At 40.8% G+C, this 19,591-nt stretch overlaps 2 protein-coding genes and 3 long non-coding RNA genes across 5 annotated transcripts in view; all 5 read right to left on the minus strand.

The window, feature by feature from the left end:
• Nucleotides 1-636: 636 nt before the first annotated feature.
• Nucleotides 637-1,702, minus strand: LOC113466876. Its single transcript, XR_003391147.1, has 3 exons — nucleotides 1,494-1,702; nucleotides 1,114-1,186; nucleotides 637-1,013 (listed from the first exon to the last, which is right to left on the minus strand). It is a non-coding gene; the product is annotated as an uncharacterized LOC113466876 (long non-coding RNA).
• Nucleotides 1,703-2,830: 1,128 nt separating this feature from the next.
• On the minus strand, nucleotides 2,831-3,341 carry LOC113466877. Its single transcript, XR_003391148.1, has 2 exons — nucleotides 3,245-3,341; nucleotides 2,831-2,867 (listed from the first exon to the last, which is right to left on the minus strand). It is a non-coding gene; the product is annotated as an uncharacterized LOC113466877 (long non-coding RNA).
• A 2,696-nt stretch (nucleotides 3,342-6,037) lies between these two features.
• LOC103507885 lies at nucleotides 6,038-14,867 on the minus strand. Its single transcript, XM_026822638.1, has 5 exons — nucleotides 14,857-14,867; nucleotides 14,234-14,388; nucleotides 7,576-7,773; nucleotides 7,071-7,283; nucleotides 6,038-6,231 (listed from the first exon to the last, which is right to left on the minus strand). The coding sequence occupies exons 1-5, from the start codon at nucleotides 14,865-14,867 to the stop codon at nucleotides 6,038-6,040; spliced, it is 771 nt and encodes a 256-aa protein (XP_026678439.1).
• A 314-nt stretch (nucleotides 14,868-15,181) lies between these two features.
• LOC113466879 lies at nucleotides 15,182-16,233 on the minus strand. The gene is made up of 3 exons (XR_003391150.1): nucleotides 16,193-16,233; nucleotides 15,842-15,942; nucleotides 15,182-15,302 (listed from the first exon to the last, which is right to left on the minus strand). It is a non-coding gene; the product is annotated as an uncharacterized LOC113466879 (long non-coding RNA).
• Nucleotides 16,234-17,662: 1,429 nt separating this feature from the next.
• LOC103507886 (hepatocyte growth factor-like) overlaps nucleotides 17,663-19,591 on the minus strand; it is a 5,459-nt gene continuing 3,530 nt past the window's right edge. The window contains exon 5 of the mRNA XM_026822632.1: nucleotides 17,663-17,805. Coding sequence (XP_026678433.1) covers nucleotides 17,728-17,805 — 78 coding nt within the window. The 3' untranslated portion in view covers nucleotides 17,663-17,727. The remainder of the gene's footprint in view (nucleotides 17,806-19,591) is intronic.

Below are 19,591 nucleotides of genomic sequence, written 5' to 3' on the forward strand. Positions count from 1 at the left end.
CTCACAAGGCTGAGTGGGCCCCGCAACAGCCAGTCACGGAATCAATCATTTGAATGATGCAAATTTTTTGACTCCGCCGGGAATCGAACCCGAGTCTTCCGCGTGCAAGGCGAGCGCAGTGATCACTACGCCATTGGAGCTGACTAATAGGCGTAATCTTACCAGCAAGGTCTGTCCACATTAACGCCAAATACTCGTTCTTGTTATACCCAATGATGAGATCGGGCCTAGCGCTTATAAGGCAGACGCATTACCAAACAAGCTAACTAGGCTGGCGAGCGTTTCCGATAACCTCAGAGACTGCAAAATATTCAGAGGGTGTTGGGTTCAACTCACTCCACGTAAAATCGGCATCTCGTAAATCTTGTTATACTGTGAGTTGATACTGTGATTTGATCCAAAATATGTGTGATATTATTGGAATTTTTATAAAAATGCAAAAGACGAAATAGTACATTTGGTAATGTGGTAAGTGTTCACAGTGCCCTATGTCTTTGTAATTAACACTTATACCTTCTCTTCGAGCGCCCATATAAAATTGAACCTTTGTTCTCCTAGTCGGAATCCATTCTTATTCCACTCAAAATCTGCCGTAGGTGACTCGTTGGCAATTCTCCGTACGAGGTTCACTATACTGTGAGTTGATATTTTGATCCAAAATATGTGTGATATTATTGGAATTTTTATAAAAATGCAAAAGACGAAATAGTACATTTGGTGATGTGGTAAGTGTTCACAGTGCCCTATGTCTTTGTAATTAACACTTATACCTTCTCTTCGAGCGCCCATATAAAATTGAACCTTTGTTGACATTTCATTCGTTTTGTTAGGAGTCTCTTGTTGATCTTTCGGTTATTGTATTTCTATTTTACATGTTTCCCTTGATCTTATATCTTTATCATTATTGCTATTGCTTATGTCAGTGTTTGTTCTACAGGTTCATTCAATCAACGAGATTGAAGAACTACAACTTGAATTGCAACTGTTGAAAATATTAGCTTCACTTGTATTACCTTGTATCACTCTAGTGTCTCTTAACTGTTATTTTGATATCATTGATGATAATTTTAAACAATTATGTACAACCTGATTTTGCCTAGCTTCATTTGTTACCTTGTATCACTCTAGTGTCTCTTAACTGTTATTTTGATATCATTGATGATAATTTTAAACAATTATGTACAACCTGATTTTGCCATAATAGACTCTTGAGTGGAAGGCAACCACTAGGCGAGGTTAACGCCTTAGGCGTTCTCTACCACCTAACCCTTAGAGCTCCATTATTATGTGGTCAAATTCTCAAATAATTGAGGATAAAATTCCATACCTCGGCTGGGATCGAACCCACGCCCTCCTGTTTACCAGGCGAGCGTCTTGACCACTACGCCACCGAGGCAGGTTTATGCTTCATTTGTATTACCTTGTATCACTCTAGTGTCTCTTAACTGTTATTTTGATTTCATTGATGATAATTTTAAACAATTATGTACAACCTGATTTTGCCATTGTTGACATTTTTGTATTGTTGGTTATTTTTTTGCATTCCATTACGTGTATTCGTTGTTCATTTGCCTCATATTACCATTTTGTGTTCAATCAAATTGTCTTTACACTGTTCTCCTATCATTGTTGCTCTTGGTAAATGCCTGTTATGCTCTTGTATTTTCTGTACTTGAATGTAAACCTGTACCTTACTTATTCAAAGTACCAACCAAGCTAACTAGGCTGGCGAGCGTTTCCGATAACCTCAGACTGCAAAATTTTCGGAGGGTGTTGGGTTCATCAACTCACTCCACGTAAAATCGGCATCTCGTAAATCTTGAATGTCCACTCTGTCTCCTAGTCGGAATCCATTCTTATTCCACTCAAAATCTGCCGTAGGTGACTCGTTGGCAATTCTCCGTACGAGGTTCATATCACAGGCAATACTCAGGTTGTTGGCCTCGGTGAGAAATATAGTACGGGCCTCTCTTTTAAGCGAGGCTCGAATGAGCAAAATTAAAAATTTAAAAGACAATTGAGATTCGACTCAATTGACAATCGACTCAGTCGAATCTCAATTGTCTTTTAAATTTTTAATTTTAATTAATGAAGATTCTTATTAAATAATTATTCCTCGATAATTATTTTAGTTTTATTTTGATTTTCATTTTGTTATTTTACTATCTATTTTTGAACTGTTGAAATTTTGCATGTCATGAAAATACGGATATCCACGTAAAAAAGGCCTACAAAGATTTTAAAATGGGAATTTTCCGGTGGGCGTTTTTATAATTTTCAGACAAGTTTTGCCCCAATGATCAGAAGATTAAACTGATTTCGTACTGAACCCCTGTGTAAATTATGGAAAATACTCGTATCTTCGTGCATACCTGGATATGAAATAAACGAAAAACCCTGACCAAATACCTCTCTACGTTTTTGTGTTTTCTTTGGAGACCTTAATTTAATTCCTAAGCACTATTTTTTTAAATAAATATTAAGGACAGATGCAGATGTTGCAGTGACGTCTTGTAAGTCCAATTTCGATCGTGTATTTTCGTTACGAAGTTATGCGCTTATCACGTTTGAAATGGAGACAGTTTTTCTCATAAATGTCACTAGTAGGTAAATGATGTCAAAGGGTACTTAGTAACAAAACGTTCTGAACATACCTTTGCATCTCCTTCTTAGATGTCAAGTTTCTCTCCTTGAGATACTTGTTGATACTGAGTTGTCCTTTGTGGGCTTCCATAGAAGGGTACTTAGTAACAAAACGTTCTGATCATACCTTTGCATCTCCTTCTTAGATGTCAAGTTTCTCTCCTTGAGATACTTGTTGATACTGAGTTGTCCTTTGTGGGCTTCCATAGATTTCCTTTTCCCATCTGTAAATGTTGGAAAATTTCTGTTACTGATATGTACCTACGAGTAATTCAGACAAGCATTTTTCATTAAAACTAAAAGGGTACCTCCATCTCTCTTCCCTAGGTCGTGCTACCATCGTGTAAGATTTCCAGTCGTATGATTTTCCCAAGGATACAAAATTAAAAGGCTCGCCTAGTTAGCTTGGTTGGTAGGCGGTTTCGATTCTCGCCCGGGGCGGATTTTATCCTAAACGGATAATGTTCGTTCTCGGAAAGGTTGGCTTTCTCTTATTCTGTCTTTTTTCTCTCTTCGTTTTAGGGACGATAAGACCTTAGCAGTTATAGATCCCTCTGTCAGACCTCTTGGAGAAAAATAAAAGGTTTTTGCGAGAACTTACTTTCTATATAAGAACAGACAGATTAGAACGGCAACAGCAAGCACTAGCGGTACCAAGCGGACAAACAAGGCAACATTGCGTTCTGATCCCAACCAAGGGGTACTTAGTAACAAAACGTTCTGATCATACCTTTGCATCTCCTTCTTAGATGTCTAGTTTCTCTCCTTGAGATACTTGTTGATACTGAGTTGTCCTTTGTGGGCTTCCATAGATTTCCTTTTCCCATCTGTAAATGTTGGAAAATTTCTGTTACTGATATGTACCTACGAGTAATTCAGAGAAGCATTTTTCATTAAAACTAAAAGGGTACCTCCATCTCTATTCCCTAGGTCGTGCTACCATCGTGTAAGATTTCCAGTCGTATGATTTTCCCAAGGATACAAAATTAAAAGGCTCGCCTAGTTAGCTTGGTTGGTAGCGCGTATACCTTGTAAGCGCTAGGCGGTTTCGATTCTCGCCCGGGGCGGATTTTATCCTGAACGGATAATGTTTGTTCTCGGAACGGTTGGCTTTCTCCTATTGTCTCTTTTCTCTCTTCGTTTTAGGAACGATAAGACCTTAGCAGTTATAGATCCCTCTATCAAACCTCTTGGGAAAAAAAAACAAAAGGTTTTTGCGAGAACTTACTTTCTATATAAGAACAGACAGATTAGAACGGTAACAGCAAGCACTAGCGGTACCAAGCGGACAAACAAGGCAACATTGCGTTCTGATCCCAACCAAGACAACATGGCGCCTGAGAACCGGTCCTCCATCAGATGAGTGAATATTGAAGCCCGGCCTAGAACTAAAGCACGAAAACTATAACTTCATTTATTTTTGTATGTGAGACAGTCGTTAAGGCTTAGACGAGGGTTTTAAACCTGAAGTTTTAGACGATGAGATAACAGCTCTATGTTTAATGTGCTTGTAATAGAATTGGTATAACAAACAAACAAAAAGTAAAAAATCTGCCTCATAAGCGCTAGGTCACAGGTCCGATTCCGGCCCGGGGTGAACTTCATCCTAAACAGATCAAGTTCGTTCTCGGAACGGCTGGTTTTCTCCTATCCTACTCTCTTCGATTTCGGGATGATAAGGCCTGAGCAGTTACAGTTCCCTCTATCACAAGCTTCACCATATTTCCTACCTACTACATTTCTTACCGTGTAATCTGGTCCAGTTTGTAGTCCAAGTTAGATTGAGTTATAACTTCATTTATTTTTGTATGTGAGACAGTCGTTAAGGCTTAGACGAGGGTTTTAAAGCTGAAGTTTTAGACGATGAGGAAACAGCTCTATTTTTAATGTGCTTGTAAGAGAATTGGTATAACAAACAATTAAAAAGTAAAAAATCTGCCTCATAAGCGCTAGGTCACGGGTCCGATTCCCGCCCGGAGCTTCGCCCTAAACAGATCAAGTTCGTTCTCGGAACGGCTGGTTTTCTCCTATCCTACCCTCTTCGATTTCGGGATGATAAGACCTGAGCAGTTACAGTCCCCTCTATCACAAGCTTCACCATATTTCCTACCTACTACATTTCTTACCGTGTAATCTGGTCCAGTTTGTAGTCCAAGTTAGATTGAGTTGATGATGAAATACTTGACACTCCCATACGCCTTCATGTGACGTGTTGATATGAGTGATCTCGTCCCTCTCCGACTGAAAAGCCAAGTCGAGAAATCAGAAAATCAGGGTGGAATTTCAGATTATTTTTCCCATTAAAAAAATAACACTAATAAATAATAATAAAAACTAGGTACAATAGGTATTGAGGGTTTAACGTCATTGTACAACTGTTGAGGTTTTTAGTGATGGGGCTTTTACCCTCCATTGGGCGCCAAGCTATCCACCTCCTGACATTAACCTCACTCCACCAGAGAGGGGCCGGAAAAAGCCAGCAGCACGCGGTTGCCCAAATGGTCTCCCATCCGGATACCAACCACGTGCAATGTTGTTTAACTTCAGTGATCCTTGAGAACTGGTGCATTCAAGATGTTATCAACGCTAGCTCCACTACGTTCATAACATAGGTGATATGACTGGGTCACATGTGGCCCGCCACAACATTTTTGTGGCCCGCGAAGCTTTCATGGTGGGTCTCCTCGGGCTTGATTTTTGCTCTTTTATTATGGACTGGACTCCGAAAATGGTGCATCCACCCTCATCCCCTCAAGAAAATCCTAGATACGGGCCTGCTCCCTTGTGTATTTGGCCCGCGTAGTACCTGCCAATGTAGCATGTGGCCCGCATACACTTTGAAGTTGGAAACCCCTGCTCACAACTCTACAATGTCATAACATAGATACTCCATCCCATCAAGAAAATCCTAGATACGGGCCTGCTCTCTTGTGTATTTGGCCCGCGAAGTACCTGCCAATGTAGCATGTGGCCCGCATACACTTTGAAGTTGGAAACCCCTGCTCACAACTCTACAATGTCATAACATAGATACTCACATGAATAGCAACATATTTGTCCCTCACATAGACTCTCCCATTGAGTAGCCACCTAACCCCTCAAGAAAATCCTGGATACGGGCCTGCTCCCTTGTGTATGTGGCCCGCGAAGTACCTGCCAATGTAGCATGTGGCCCGCATATACTTTGAAGTTGAAAACCCCTGCCCACAACTCTACAATGTCATAACATAGATACTCACATGAATAGCAACATATTTGTCCCTCACATAGACTCTCCCATTGAGTAGCCACCTCTGTTGTAGCCCCCTGTACACACTCGCCAGGACCCCACTATTACACACAAGTTTCCAGCGATCTCCGACCCGCTTCGTGAATGTTCGTGTGGCATTCGTGACTATGACGGAAACAACCGAGACACTCCACTATTACACACAAGTTTCCAGCGATCTCCGACCCGCTTCGTGAATGTTCGTGTGGCACTCGTGACTGTGACGGAAACAACCGAGAGGACTTTCCGAGTCTCGGCCGTATCCGGAAACACGAGACACGTGTAGACACCGCTGTCTTGAACGTGCACCCGTGTCAAATCTGTGGAACGTGATTTTTTTCAGTAGGTTTGATAGAGGGAACTGTTGCGGCTAAGATCTTATCGTTCCGAAATCGAAGAGAGAAGAAAGACAGGATAGGAGAAAGCCAGCCGTTCCGAGAACGAACATTATCCCTCCAGTATAAAATCCGTCCCCCTTCTTTATGAGGATAGATACATAGTTGGGAATTGTAACTGCTAAGGTCCCGAAATCTAAGAGAGAACGAAGACAGGATAGAAGAAAGCCAGCCGTTCCGAGAACGAACCTTATCTGTTTAGGATAAAGTCCGCCTCGGGCAGGAATCGAAACCACGGCCTATTAAAAAAGAAAGTACTCGATACCGCTTTCGCATTACTTCAAGGTACATTCTTTTACATCCATGCCTATCCAAGAACGGAAAAGTTTAGTTAGAAAAATTCCGTCCTGCCCGGGTTTCGAGCCCAGCACCTTCGGGTTGAGAGCCAGAGCTCTTGACCACTCAGCCACAGAGGTGAGTTTATAAGTGTAAGTCTATAAGTTTAGTAGTGTTTATTTAGACTGTCAGCTTAGAACAAGTTGTTCCATATACTAACAGTTCAATAGAACGCCTCTTTATTGATATGATTTTGTACAGTATTATTCTTACCTGACTTTTCACAATCAGTGACGTCACAAAGGTCTCTTTGCACCCTAGGATCTTTAGTATAACACCAGGGACCTCCCACATCTCGTGAAGGATTACGACAATAGTTCTGAGCCAGCTTCACCGATCTGGTGGGTAACCAAGCTAACTAGGCTGGCGATCGTTTCCGATAACCTCAGAGACTGCAAAATATTCAGAGGGTGTTGGGTTCAACTCACTCCACGTAAAATCGGCATCTCGTAAATCTTGAATATCCACTCTGTGTCCTAGTCGGAATCCATTCTTATTCCACTCAAAATCTGCCGTAGGTGACTCGTTGGCAATTCTCCGTATGAGGTTCATATCACAGGCAATACTCAGGTTGTTGGCCTCGGTGAGAAATATAGTACGGGCCTCTCTTTTAAGCGAGGCTCGAATGAGCTGAGAAGTGTCTGAAATATGGAAAAAAGCCTGTACTAAAGAAATTTACTAGAAAAATTTATACTCGTTTCTCGATTGCAAATATTTCAACAACTTACTTTCTGGTGTTTTCGTGTTGTATTGACCCAGCACGTAAAACGGAAAAACGTATTGTGAACGTAAACGTATTGTGTCTCTTATCGCCGATCTGATGAGGGACATACTACGGGATGCGTCTAATGCTCTAATGTAGCAGTTGTTTCATTGATAGCAATCTTCATGTGAGTTTAATTACAGTTAGTTGTAAACAATATTTCCACTTACATGGTGATATTTCTCCGCACTTGAACGTATTGCACCGTCCCACTTGACTATTTGATCCGTCACAGGCCGCACCGAATATATTGGGTTTAGGGTGATCACACTTTCTGTATCGAATACCCGAGCCTCCCCCACAGGGGACACTGCATTGCCACGGACCCCAACCTCCCCAGCCACCACTACGAGGGGCTCCGTCGATATCTGCAGGAGACAAGGAGACGATTATAGGAGAGAGATGATTACAACAGGAGACAACAACAGAAGAGTTCGTATCGGGTACACTAATAGATTTAGTCAGAAGACTAGCAATCGCTTCAATCCAGTGGAGCCCACGAAGGTGAAATAAAGAGGAAGATGCCTGTAGTTTTTATTTTTTTTTTAAATAAATAATGATAATAAAATAGATTTGATACATTTATGTAACTCTTTAAAGGACGACGCACACTTATCCAGTACGGATACAGTCCGTCTTCATGCTGGATAAGATTGGCGGTTTGAGTCCAATAAGATTAGTTTCTCCTATCGTGTCCTTCTTATTCACGAAACAAATATTACCTACCCACAGTGGCGTAGCGTGGTCTAACTCCAAGTGTAGGGCAGACACTAATTTCTATCACAATATCTATCTAATAAGAATACAATAATTATTTAAAGTCAATATTTAAGGGTAATGTAAAAGAATGTACCTTTCATGCAAAAGCGGTTCCAAGGTACAATATTTTTGAGCTAAAAAAAGAAGTTCGCTAGGTTGACAAATCGGACTAAGTACTTACTCAAATTTCAGCACACTCCATTTCCAATCACTCAGTATAGGCGCGTTCAAATGCACTGAAGACTTGAGCATAGATCCATTCAGAGCATTGACTCTGTGTACAAGAACCGAGCTGTTACTAAATGAGACCATCAAGTATTCATCTGCCATGGGGAATTGAAATAGGCCCAGTTTGAATTCTCCTAGGAAAAATCCATTTAAATTAAACAAAATTAAGCTAGTCGAATATTTTAATTACAGTCTTATTAGCTTGACAGGTCGATCCCCTCAAGGGGCGAACTTTATCGTGAACAGTTAAGGTTCGTCCTCGGAACGGCTGACTTTGTCCTATATCCTTCTTTCTCTATTCGATTTTGGGAAGATAAAACCTCAGAACAAAAAGCATTATTGTTAATCATAAGAGAGATTTTGGAGACTTCTAGCCTTGGAGGAGAGAGATTTGTAGCCAAAAGCAAATGTCAGCTCAAAGCAATCACCCTAGGGCTGATTGGGAGGTTGATGAAAAATGCCGACCCCGTCTAAACACTGGAGAAGGCGAAGAAGAAGGAGGTGGAGGAGAGAAATTTTGGAGACGTTACGACCTAATGTCTTTTAGAGCTAGACAGGATTTGAGTGGTATTTACATACCTGTTGATCTGACGTGTATGAAGAAGGAATACTTCTCTCTAGGACCTTGCTGGACAGACTTGGCTTTCCACATATCAACAGGATAGCCTACATGAACGCTACGCCACTGCCTACCCATGATCTAACTCCATACACAAAATGCCCAACTCCATAGACAAAAGGCCCACTATGAGGCTTAGGTGTTGGGGCAATTGCCCCAAGGGATGGGTTAAGCTTATATGAATCTTTTTTTCTTCTTCTTCTTCTTACTTTTTCACTTGCCTGAGAAAAACTCCTATGATTCCAAGGCAGACAGGGATTGCCCGCAGCGGACACCCATTGAGTTCCATTATAATCCTGAGCCATATCGTCCATAATACACTCTGGTCGTACTGCCTTAGGTACAACAGCCGAACCTGAAGCGAGTCTGTGTGAGTTACTTCCGTATGACATTCTGGCGAGTGGAACACAGAAGAGAGGTTAAAGTACTCGTCTGGTAAATAAGAGGACTCGGGTTCGAATCCTAACTGAGAAGAGATATTCTTTTCAGTGAACTATTCAGTCAATGAATCATGTCCTAAAACATGTAGGTAATCCACTCTTTAACTTCCTGTTAGGATCTTCCTGAGATAAGGAAATGAGGATCGTAATAGTTGATCAATTCAAATCCAATAACGATGATAGAAGTTTTTTTTTTCCAAGATGAGTGTTTCACCGCCGTTTTCATTTCGTAGCAATGAAACAACTGCTAAATTAGACGCGTGTGGTCTGTGTCCTAGCATGCCAGTCCCGTAGTATGGATCAAGTGGGCAGAGACATACATAATACTTAAGGCGGTCTCTTCCTGATCCCTTGTGTGCCGCGTCCATTTTCATTTAGGACTATTGCACTGTACATAATACTTCCCATTTAGGTGCTGGCTCAACACGAGGACACCAGAAAGTAACTCGTTGAAATATTTGCAATCGAAAAAAAAGAGTACAAATTTTCGTCGATGGTGGGATTCGAACCCAGGACTTTCTGCATGGCAAGCAAGCCCGAGGGTCGAAGAGAAGTAATAAATAAATAAATATCATTTATTGGTGTTATTATTTCACTCACTGCAGCATAGTAGGTTTTTAGTCCGTCCTTCCTTTATTATTACAATAGTAATAAAAAGGTATAAGGGACGGACTATTGTCTATTGTATTCGCTTCGGTGTCGTCCGTCTGTCTCCATGGAAGGACTTATCCAAACCTGGTCGACCTATATATCAAATTAAAGGTCTTTTTACCAGGATCACGAAAATGGTGGTGCAAATTTTGTCCAGAGAACCATAGAGCCAAAAAACCAAAAAAACTTGTTTTTGGGGGATTTTTTGACTCCGCCGGGAATCGAACTCGAGTCTTCCGCGTGCAAGGCGAGCGCAGTGATCACTACGCCATGGGAGCTGACTAATAGGCGTAATCTTACCAGCAAGGTCTGTCCACATTAACGCCAAATACTCGTTCTTGTTATACCCAATGATGAGATCAAAGTAACCCCCTACGCCACTGGCATTAGCAGTGGACAGAACTATATGCAGTGTATCGTAGGAGGGGGGGGGAGGAGAGGAAACAAATGGAAAGCAGTAAGGAGAAAGGAAAGAGTAGCCAACAGAAACCAACTTTCAAAACCCCTGAAAAATGCGTATTAGAAATTAGGTACCTATTATCCTTATGACCGAAGGTATTTTTATTGAATATAATTTTCAGTCTCATTCTGACAGTATAAACAGAGTATACTCTTACGCCTAACCTCTTCTGGGCTTTCAACTTAGCAACGAGTGTCCATGATAAAGTAAGTCTAATTAGGGATACACTCTATTCTGTTTTGCGTATCGTAGGAGCGGGGGTCCCAAACTTTAAGTAAGAAGCGTAGGCCACTGGTACGCCAATCGGGAAGGATGTATTTGTTTCGTGATCCGAGACTGGAGCTTGTAACTACCAGCGTGCATTGCTCTGTTGATATATTGGAAGAAGAGGGATGTGTTATTATTATGATTACTTTTAGATTAATTCATTCAATTAAAATTTATTTCAGTAGCCTTCTTTTTTTTAAAAGAGGTTTGACAGAGGGAACTGTAACTGCTATGGTTTTATCGTCCCAAAATCGAAGAGAGAAGGAAGACAGGACAGGAGAAAGCCAGCGGTTCCGAGAACAAACATTATCCCATCAGGATAAAATCCGCCCCGGGCGGGAATCGAACCCGCGGCCTAGCGCTTACAAGGCAGACGCAGTAATATGTACTAAAGAAATTTACTAGAAAAATTTGTACTCGTTTCTCGATTGCAAATATTTCAACAACTTACTTTCTGGTGTTTTCGTGTTGTATTGACCCAGCACGTAAAACGGAAAAACGTATTGTGAACGTAAACGTATTGTGTCTCTTATTGCCGATCTGATGAGGGACATACTACGGGATGGGCAAAGGGCATGCTACGACACAGACCACATGCGTCTAATGCTCTAATGTTGCAATTGTTTCATTGATAGCAATCTTTTTTTTTAACCTTCATGTGAGTTTAATTACATTTAGTTGTAAACAATATTTCCACTTACATGGTGATATTTCTCCACACTTGAACGTATTGCACCGTCCCACTTGACTATTTGATCCGTCCGTCTCTTATCGCCGATCTGATGAGGGACATACTACGGGATGGGCAATGGGCATGCTACGACACAGACCACATGCGTCTAATGCTCTAATGTAGCAGTTGTTTCATTGATAGCAATCTTTTTTTTTTAACCTTCATGTGAGTTTAATTACAGTACAGTTAGTTGTAAACAATATTTCCACTTACATGGTGATATTTCTCCACACTTGAACGTATTGCACCGTCCCACTTGACTATTTGATCCGTCCTGAGTGGTCAAGAGCACTGACTCTCAACCTGGAGGTGCCGGGTTTGAATCCCGCCTAGGGCTGAAATTTTCTGACCGAACTTTTCCGTTCTTGGATAGGCATGAATGTAAAAGAATGTGCCTTGAATTCATGCGAAAGCGGTTCCAAGGTACAATATTTTTGAACTAAAAAAAGAAGTGCGCTAGGTTGACAAATCGGACTAAGTACTTACTCAAATTTCAGCACACTCCATTTCCAATCACTCATTATAGGCGCGTTCAAATGCACTGAAGACTTGAGCATAGATCCATTCAGAGCATTGATTCTGTGTACAAGAACCGAGCTGTTACTAAATGAGACCATCAAGTATTCATCTGCCATGGGGAATTGGAATAGGCCCAGTTTGAATTCTCCTAAGAGAAAAAGTAAAAAGAGAGTGCAAATTATATTTTATTTAAATACAAAAGAAAGCATCTTGCCTCTACATACATAAGTAGTCTCAGTGGCCGAGTGGGTATCACACTAGGCTTGCACTCCGGAGGTCCCGGGTTCGATTCCCGGGGGAGTCGATGTTTTTTTCGGCTCTGTGCTTGGATTTCGGGGTACACTCAGCCTCGTGAGGACAATTGAGTAGCGACCAGTGGCGGCATTACCAGAGTAAAAAGAAAAATTATAGATATGTCAGAGATAGTAAAAGAGGCTCTTAGTAATGCTGTGACATCCACAAAAATTGTGAAGAAGCTCTCAGCTTTATTTATATCAGTAAGATGACAGTAAATTGTTATTTACCTGCTGATCTGACGTGTATGAAGAAGGAATACTTCTCTCTAGGACCTTGCTGGACAGACTTGGCTTTCCACATATCAACAGGATACTTCTGATCAAATAAGTCTGTGTGAGTTACTTCAGTATGACATTCTGACGAGGAAAACGCAGGACAGAGGTTAAAGTACTCGTCTGGTAAGTAAGAGGACTCGGTTTCGAATCCTAACTGAGAATAGATATTATTTTCTTCGCACTATTCAGTCAATGAATCATATCCTAAAACAGGTACATAATTCACTCAACTTCCTGTTAGGACCTGCCTTATAACTCACTCACTTTTTTTTCTTCAAATAATCAAGGTGTTTTTTTTTTTAAACTATAACTGTAAAATATGTTCCCCATAATCTGTCAAAATATATAAGACCTTGGTTGGACTGCGGGGGTAAGGGAACTTTTCAGTCCTATCCCAGCAGGATAAACAAGGTATATTCTATTCTATTTAGTCTTTACACTTCTCTACTTAGGATGCTCAATAATTTATTCTGGCGCAATAGGACTGCAAGTCCCTTTAGCTCTTACCTGTACAGTCAAAGCTAGCAGCCACTCTACCCCCCTGCTCCACATAGAAGCCTATCATATCTAATCTCATACTGGGACACGGGCCCCCTCCCTCTTCCCATTGGAATATCGGCCCTGAGGCTCCATCCCGCCCCAGTTGTATCGCCCCTACGGATAACTTTAGCCAGAAGCCGGTCCACTTGGCTGCTGCGATGAGATGAGGAAGGAGTATACTATCACACTCATGTTTCTCACCTGAAACCGAGGGTGGAGGAGAAGTAATAAATAAATAAATGCCATTTATTGGTGTTATTATTTCACAATCTCCGGGTTGACAGTCAGTGGTCTTGACCACTCAGACCCGGAGGTAAGTAGGAAACTCACAGCAGCATAGTAGGTTTTTAGTCCGTCCTTCCTTTATTATTACAATAGTAATAAAAAGGTATAAGGGACGGACTATTGTATTCGCTTCGGTGTCGTCTGTGTGTACTCTGTCTGTTCCCATGGAAGGACTTATCCAAACCTGGTCGACCTATATATCAAATTAAAGGTTTTTTTACCAGGATCACGAAAATGGTGTTGCAAATTTTGTCCAGAGAACCATAAAGCCAAAAAACCAAAAAAAACTTGTTTTTGGGGGATTTTTTGACTCCACCGGGAATTGAACCCGAGTCTTCCGCGTGCAAGGCGAGCGCACTGATCACTACGCCATCGGAGCTGACTAATAGGCGTAATCTTACCAGCAAGGTCTGTCCACATTAACGCCAAATACTCATTCTTGTTATACCCAATGATGAGATCAAAGTAACCCCCTACGCCACTGGTATTAGCAGTGGACAGAACTATATGCAGTGTATCGTAGGAGCGGGGGTCCCAAACTTTAAGTAAGAAGCGTAGGCCACAATGATAATAAAATAGATTTGATACATTTATGTAACCTTTTAAAGGACCACGCACACTTATCCAGTACGGATACAGTCCGTCTTCATGCTGGATAAGATTGGCGGTTTGAGTCCAAGGGTAATATTCGGGTTAGGGTAATATTGGAATTTATGACGAGCATTCCATTCATGCTTAGCACTGATTCACGTTACCTGGAGGGACACAGTTCAAAGTCCACGTAACTCGAGAGTTAGGAAGAGCTGATGATATACTCATGTAGTAATAGATAAGAGGTAACTCCTTGCTTGGGTTCCACTGTAACAGCAGACTGTCACTCTTGCTGATATTCAAGCTCTGCTCGGAGTACCTGAAAAAAAAAGATAAATTAATGTTTGTCAAAAAAAAAAAAAAAAAAAAAAAAAAAAAAAAAAAAAAAAAAAAAAAAAAACCAAACTTTTATTTCAGTAGCCTTCTTTATGAGGTTAAATAGTTGGGTAACTGCGAAGGTCCCGAAATCTAAGAGAGAACGAAGACAGGATAGAAGAAAGCCAGCCGTTCCGAGAAGGAACCTTATCTGTTTAGGATAAAGTCCGCCTCGGGCGGGAATCGAACCCACGGCCTATTAAAAAAAGAATGTACTCGGTACCGCTTTCGCATTACTTCAAGGTACATTCTTTTACATCCATGTCTATCCAAGAACGGAAAAGTTTGGTTAGAAAAATTCTGTCCTGGCCGGGTTTCGAGCCCAGCACCTCTAAGTTGAGAGCCAGAGCTCTTGACCACTCAGTCACAGAGGTGAGCTTATAAGTGTAAAAAAAAAGAATGTACTCGATACCGCTTTTGCATTACTTCAAGGTACATTCTTTTACACCCATGCCTATCCAAGAACGGAAAATTTTGGTTAGAAAAATTCCGTCCTGGCCGGGTTTCGAGCCCAGCACCTCTAAGTTGAGAGCCAGAGCTCTTGACCACTCAGTCACAGAGGTGAGCTTATAAGTGTAAGTCTATAAGTAGTGTTTATTTAGACTGTCAGCTTAGAACAAGTTGTTCCATTATACTAACAGTTCAATAGAACGCCTCTTTATTGATTTGATTTTGTACAGTATTATTCTTACCTGCCTTTTCACAATCAGTGACGTCACAAAGGTCTCTTTGCACCTTAGGATCTTTAGTATAACACCAGGGACCTCCCACATCTCGTGAAGGATTACGACAATAGTTCTGAGCCAGCTTCACCGATCTGGTGGGATAGAGGTCGTCATTTTGAAACTGCTTGTCAATCTGAAACGAGATGATTTTGTTTGGGTTTAACCGAAAACTTGTTAAGTTTTGATACATATTATATTTGTTAAAATTAATTTAAAAAAAAAGAAGAAGAAGACTTAACAGGAAGAGAGAAGAAAAAATTATCAGTTCTTAACATAAGCTAATTAGATTTTCGGACCTCAAATGGAATCTTACATTTTGAATATGTTCCCTATGGTCAATCTAGCAAATGCTGGAGGTGAGGGTTCAATTCCCATTCACACATGTTTTTATGCGTACCTATCCCCTCTCAAAGTTGTCCTCCAATCACTCAGTTGTTTTTATGATTGCACGCCGAATTCGAAGCAAAAAAATTGAAAAACTTCGACTGTGCAGGAAAGTTTGAATCGGGACCTCAGTACCTATCCCCTCTCAAAGTTGTCCTCCAATTACTCAGTTGTTTTTATGATTGCACGCCGAATTCGAAGCAAAAAAATTGAAAAACTTCGACTGTGCAGGAAAGTTTGAATCGGGACCTCCGAAATGAAACTCAGAAGGTACTACCTTACACTTACCTTATGTGGGGACTGTGATAGCCAGGATTGACAGGCTCGGCCTGATCTAGTGCTTGATTTTAATCCGAAGAAGTCTGTTCCCAGTCCGGAAATCTTACAGGCTAGAATAAAAAAAAAAATACTTTTTATTCGATTTTATAAAAATTTAATAAATTAAAAATGTTTGGCTGGACTTGAAGTGGCTAGACATTTAGGCAAGATATTGTTTGATATCACGGGAGAATCCCGTTCTGAGCATTTTCTTGATCAAAAGATTGGTCTGGCCATCCAGAGAGGGAACGCTTCTTAGGGTCTCTACCGGAGCTCGGAGGGGAGAAATTTCAGTGAATTTTTCAAATAGGTATCACTAACCTGCAGACTGACAGAATCTCGGTTTACAGTACTCCTTTTTCACTTGAACTTTGTGCGATGAGTTCAAAGTCGTATTATGTACAGTCCACTTCAACTGGGAAGTCCGATGACCTTTGGGTGCGCACTCGTCAAAAAATAGCTTGTTGATTAACAAGTAAGCATGTGAATAGTTGATCCCATGGGATTTTTCACGCCAAATCGAATGGTGAAACTTTTAGAACTGTCCGACTTACAGTTGAGAAGTTGCGGTTCCCCTCCATGCGCTTTCTATCTTCTTTTTACATTCTATGAAATTTTTACATTCTATTCTATCTGGGGGCGGGGGTATGTATAAGGGGCCACCCTTATCCTCCCCGCGTCCTTCTGAGGGGTTGGGTGGACTAGTGGTATGTGCTGTCTTAGCCTAAGTTCATATTTGTTTTTTACTGTCACTGTTCTTATTCTTATGTTAAACATTTGAAAAATAAATAGAGCACAATCATTACTATTATAATCACATTGGCCAGCCTCTAGTTAGTTTGGAGGGTATAAGATTAGTATTTTTTACATTCTATGAAATTTTTAGATTCTATTCTATCTGGGGGCGGGGGTATGTATAAGGGGCCACCCTTATCCTCCCCGCGTCCTTCTGAGGGGTTGGGTGGACTAGTGTATGTGCTGTCTTAGCCTAAGTTAATATTTATTTTTTACTGTTACTGTTCTTATTCTTATGTTAAACATTCGTTCCTGGATCGGCTGGCTTTCCTCTTTCCTGTCTTTCTTCTCTCTTCGCTCTCCGGGACGAAGTACCTAAAAAAAATGAGTTAAAGTCCCTCTATCAATTCTAAAAAAAAGAAACATTTGAAAAATAAATAGAGCACAATCATTACTATTATAATGACATTGGCCAGCCTCTAGTTAGTTTGGAGGGTAGCGCGACCGGTTGGGATTTTATCCTAAACAAATAAGATTAGTTCCCAAAACGGCTAGCTTTCTCCTATCGTGTCGAGCGCCCGGTTCGGATTTTATCCTAAACAGATAAGATTAGTTCCCAAAACGGCTAGCTTTCTCCTATCGTGTCCTTCTTATTCACGAAACAAATATTACCTACCCATGATTTAACTCCATACACAAAAAGCCCAACTCCATAGACAAAAAGCCCACTATGACGGTGTGTTTATGTACTGGGCTGAGATAGGCCATTCTCGGCCTTTCTTGGCGTGTGGAAAATGATGTGGTAACTTAACACAGAGCCTTCATGAGCGTGTAAAGTAGGCGGGAAATTCGAAATTTTGATTTTTTTTTCCGCAACGCGTACAATCTGAATTCATTTTTTACTTTTTATCTCTAGTTTGCACGTTTATATTATACTTTTCATTTAAATTAGATATTACAAACAAGCGAATTACAAAGCAAACAAAAATAAATATAAAATAAATTTTAAAAATTGCCGCCGGGACAGAGTTTAAACTTATGGTCTTGTAACGGCTCCCTCGCAGCCTCAGGGACACTGCCCGTATTATCGCTATTTCAACCTTGGTTACTATTCTTATTTCTTATTTCCATACCTCATCATCCGTCAATTGAAGTTCGGATCCGTTATGTTGCACTATGAGTTCGAGTCCTACATTCATCTCCCTCCTTTATATGTATATTTATGGTTAAGTGAAATATGTAATAAATAGGGAGCTATAATTAATATTTATGTGGTTGGGTGAAAGAGCTCGCGTGATTGAGAACTCCGCCACAAAAACTAAGTGAATATGAATCAAGCAAAATACCAAACAGCCCATTTTTTTTTTTTTTTTTTTTTTTTTTTTTTTTACGGAGGTTTGTAGAGGGAACTGCAACTGCTATAAGGTCTTATCGTCCCGAATTCGAAGAGAGTAGGAAGACAGGATAGGAGAAAGCCAGCCTTTCCGAGACCGAACATTATCCGTTCAGGATAAACTCTGCCCCGGGCGGGAATGAAACCCGCGGTCTAGCGCTTACAAGGCAGACGCACTATCAACCAAGCTAGATTCGTAGTGGCATTTTTTAAAGACTAGGCTGGCATTTTTTTTTTTTTTTTTTAAATCCAAATATTAGGAACGAAAGTTCTCTCACCATTCGGCTGACAGTACAAAGTCCAATGAGCGACAGTTTGAGATGCAATACTAAACCAGCGGGTCTTTCTAATACTCAGATGTTCATAGGATAGAAACAGTTGGCCTTCTGGTTGATCTTCCGTGGACCAATAAGCTTGAAGCTTATCTCCAATGACACTGTGACAAACCAGAAGATTTCGAATTAAAATTATTCAAAAATCGTACTTTGCTAGAATTTCCAAAGTCCACTTATTACTATTATTATTATTATTATTTTAAAATGCTAATTTTGATCTTCTTCTTTTCCCTTGTTCAGACGGGGTTGGCGTTTTTCGTCAGCGTCTCAATCAGCCCTGGGGTGATTGCTTTAGGCTAACGTTTGGTTATGGCTACTTAAAAAATCCCATAACTTGGCTGAGATTGTACACAAGCCCTCCTGATTACCATGCGTCTCACGAAATGCGAAATCCCTTTATGGAATAGTCCCCAGGTACACATACGTTGAAAATGCGACATCCCTTTATGGAATAGCCCCGAGTAATAGGTACACATACGTTATCTTGACGTTGGTGAACTTCCAATACGTCAAAATATCAGGCACATAGGTCGTCACCACAATCTCTTCCCCTTTCTCACTCGACAAGGTGAGTACGGTCTTGTTGAACATGCCCGCGAGCACAACGCTTACGCTCGGGTAGGGGACACCAGGGCCGGGTCTAAGTGTTATGATAGCATGCGCGTGGGCTCGCACGTATAGGGAGAGCTCGTAGCCTTTGAATGGCGCTCGCTTGAGAGGCCACAGACGAGAGGGAGAGGTGTGCAGGGTGATGTGCTCTACACATCCTAAGGGGGGGGGAGGAGAGGAAACAAATGGAAAGCAGTAAGGAGAAAGGAAAGAGTAGCCAACAGAAATGAACTTTCAAAAACCCTAAAAAATGCGTATTAGAAATTAGGTATTATCCTTATGACTGAAGGTATTTTTATTGAATATATATGTAATACAGAAAGATTCTTCAGTGATGTTAATCTATTCACAATATTTGGTTCTTTTCTGTTTAATGCTAGAAAAAAGGGATTGCAATTGGGAGTAATTAGACAGAGAGAAAAAAAAAGGAGTTCTGTACCTACCAAAAATACATAAGACCTTGTTTAGACTGCGGGAGTAAAGGGACTTTTCAGTCTCATTCTGACAGTATAAACAGGGTATGCTCTTACGCCTAACCTCTTCTGGGCTTTCAACTTAGCAACGAGTGTCCATGATAAAGTCTAATTAGGGGTATATTCTATTCCCTTTTGCACTTACCTTCTTTACAGAACGGAAAGCTCCAGGTGG

This window comes from Diaphorina citri, unplaced genomic scaffold (genome assembly GCF_000475195.1).
Source record: "Diaphorina citri unplaced genomic scaffold, Diaci psyllid genome assembly version 1.1 scaffold348, whole genome shotgun sequence".
NCBI lineage: Eukaryota > Metazoa > Arthropoda > Insecta > Hemiptera > Psyllidae > Diaphorina > Diaphorina citri.

What these genes read in the sequence shown, in the direction of transcription:
- LOC103507885 (XM_026822638.1), bottom strand. An exon ending in TTTGAACTGTGTCCCTCCAG is followed by an intron (nt 7,774 to 14,233) that starts GTAACGTGAATC and finishes TGTCTCCTGCAG; the next exon opens with ATATCGACGGAGCCCCTCGT. An exon ending in AGATGCCGATTTTACGTGGA is followed by an intron (nt 6,232 to 7,070) that starts GTGAGTTGAACC and finishes CACGTTCCACAG; the next exon opens with ATTTGACACGGGTGCACGTT.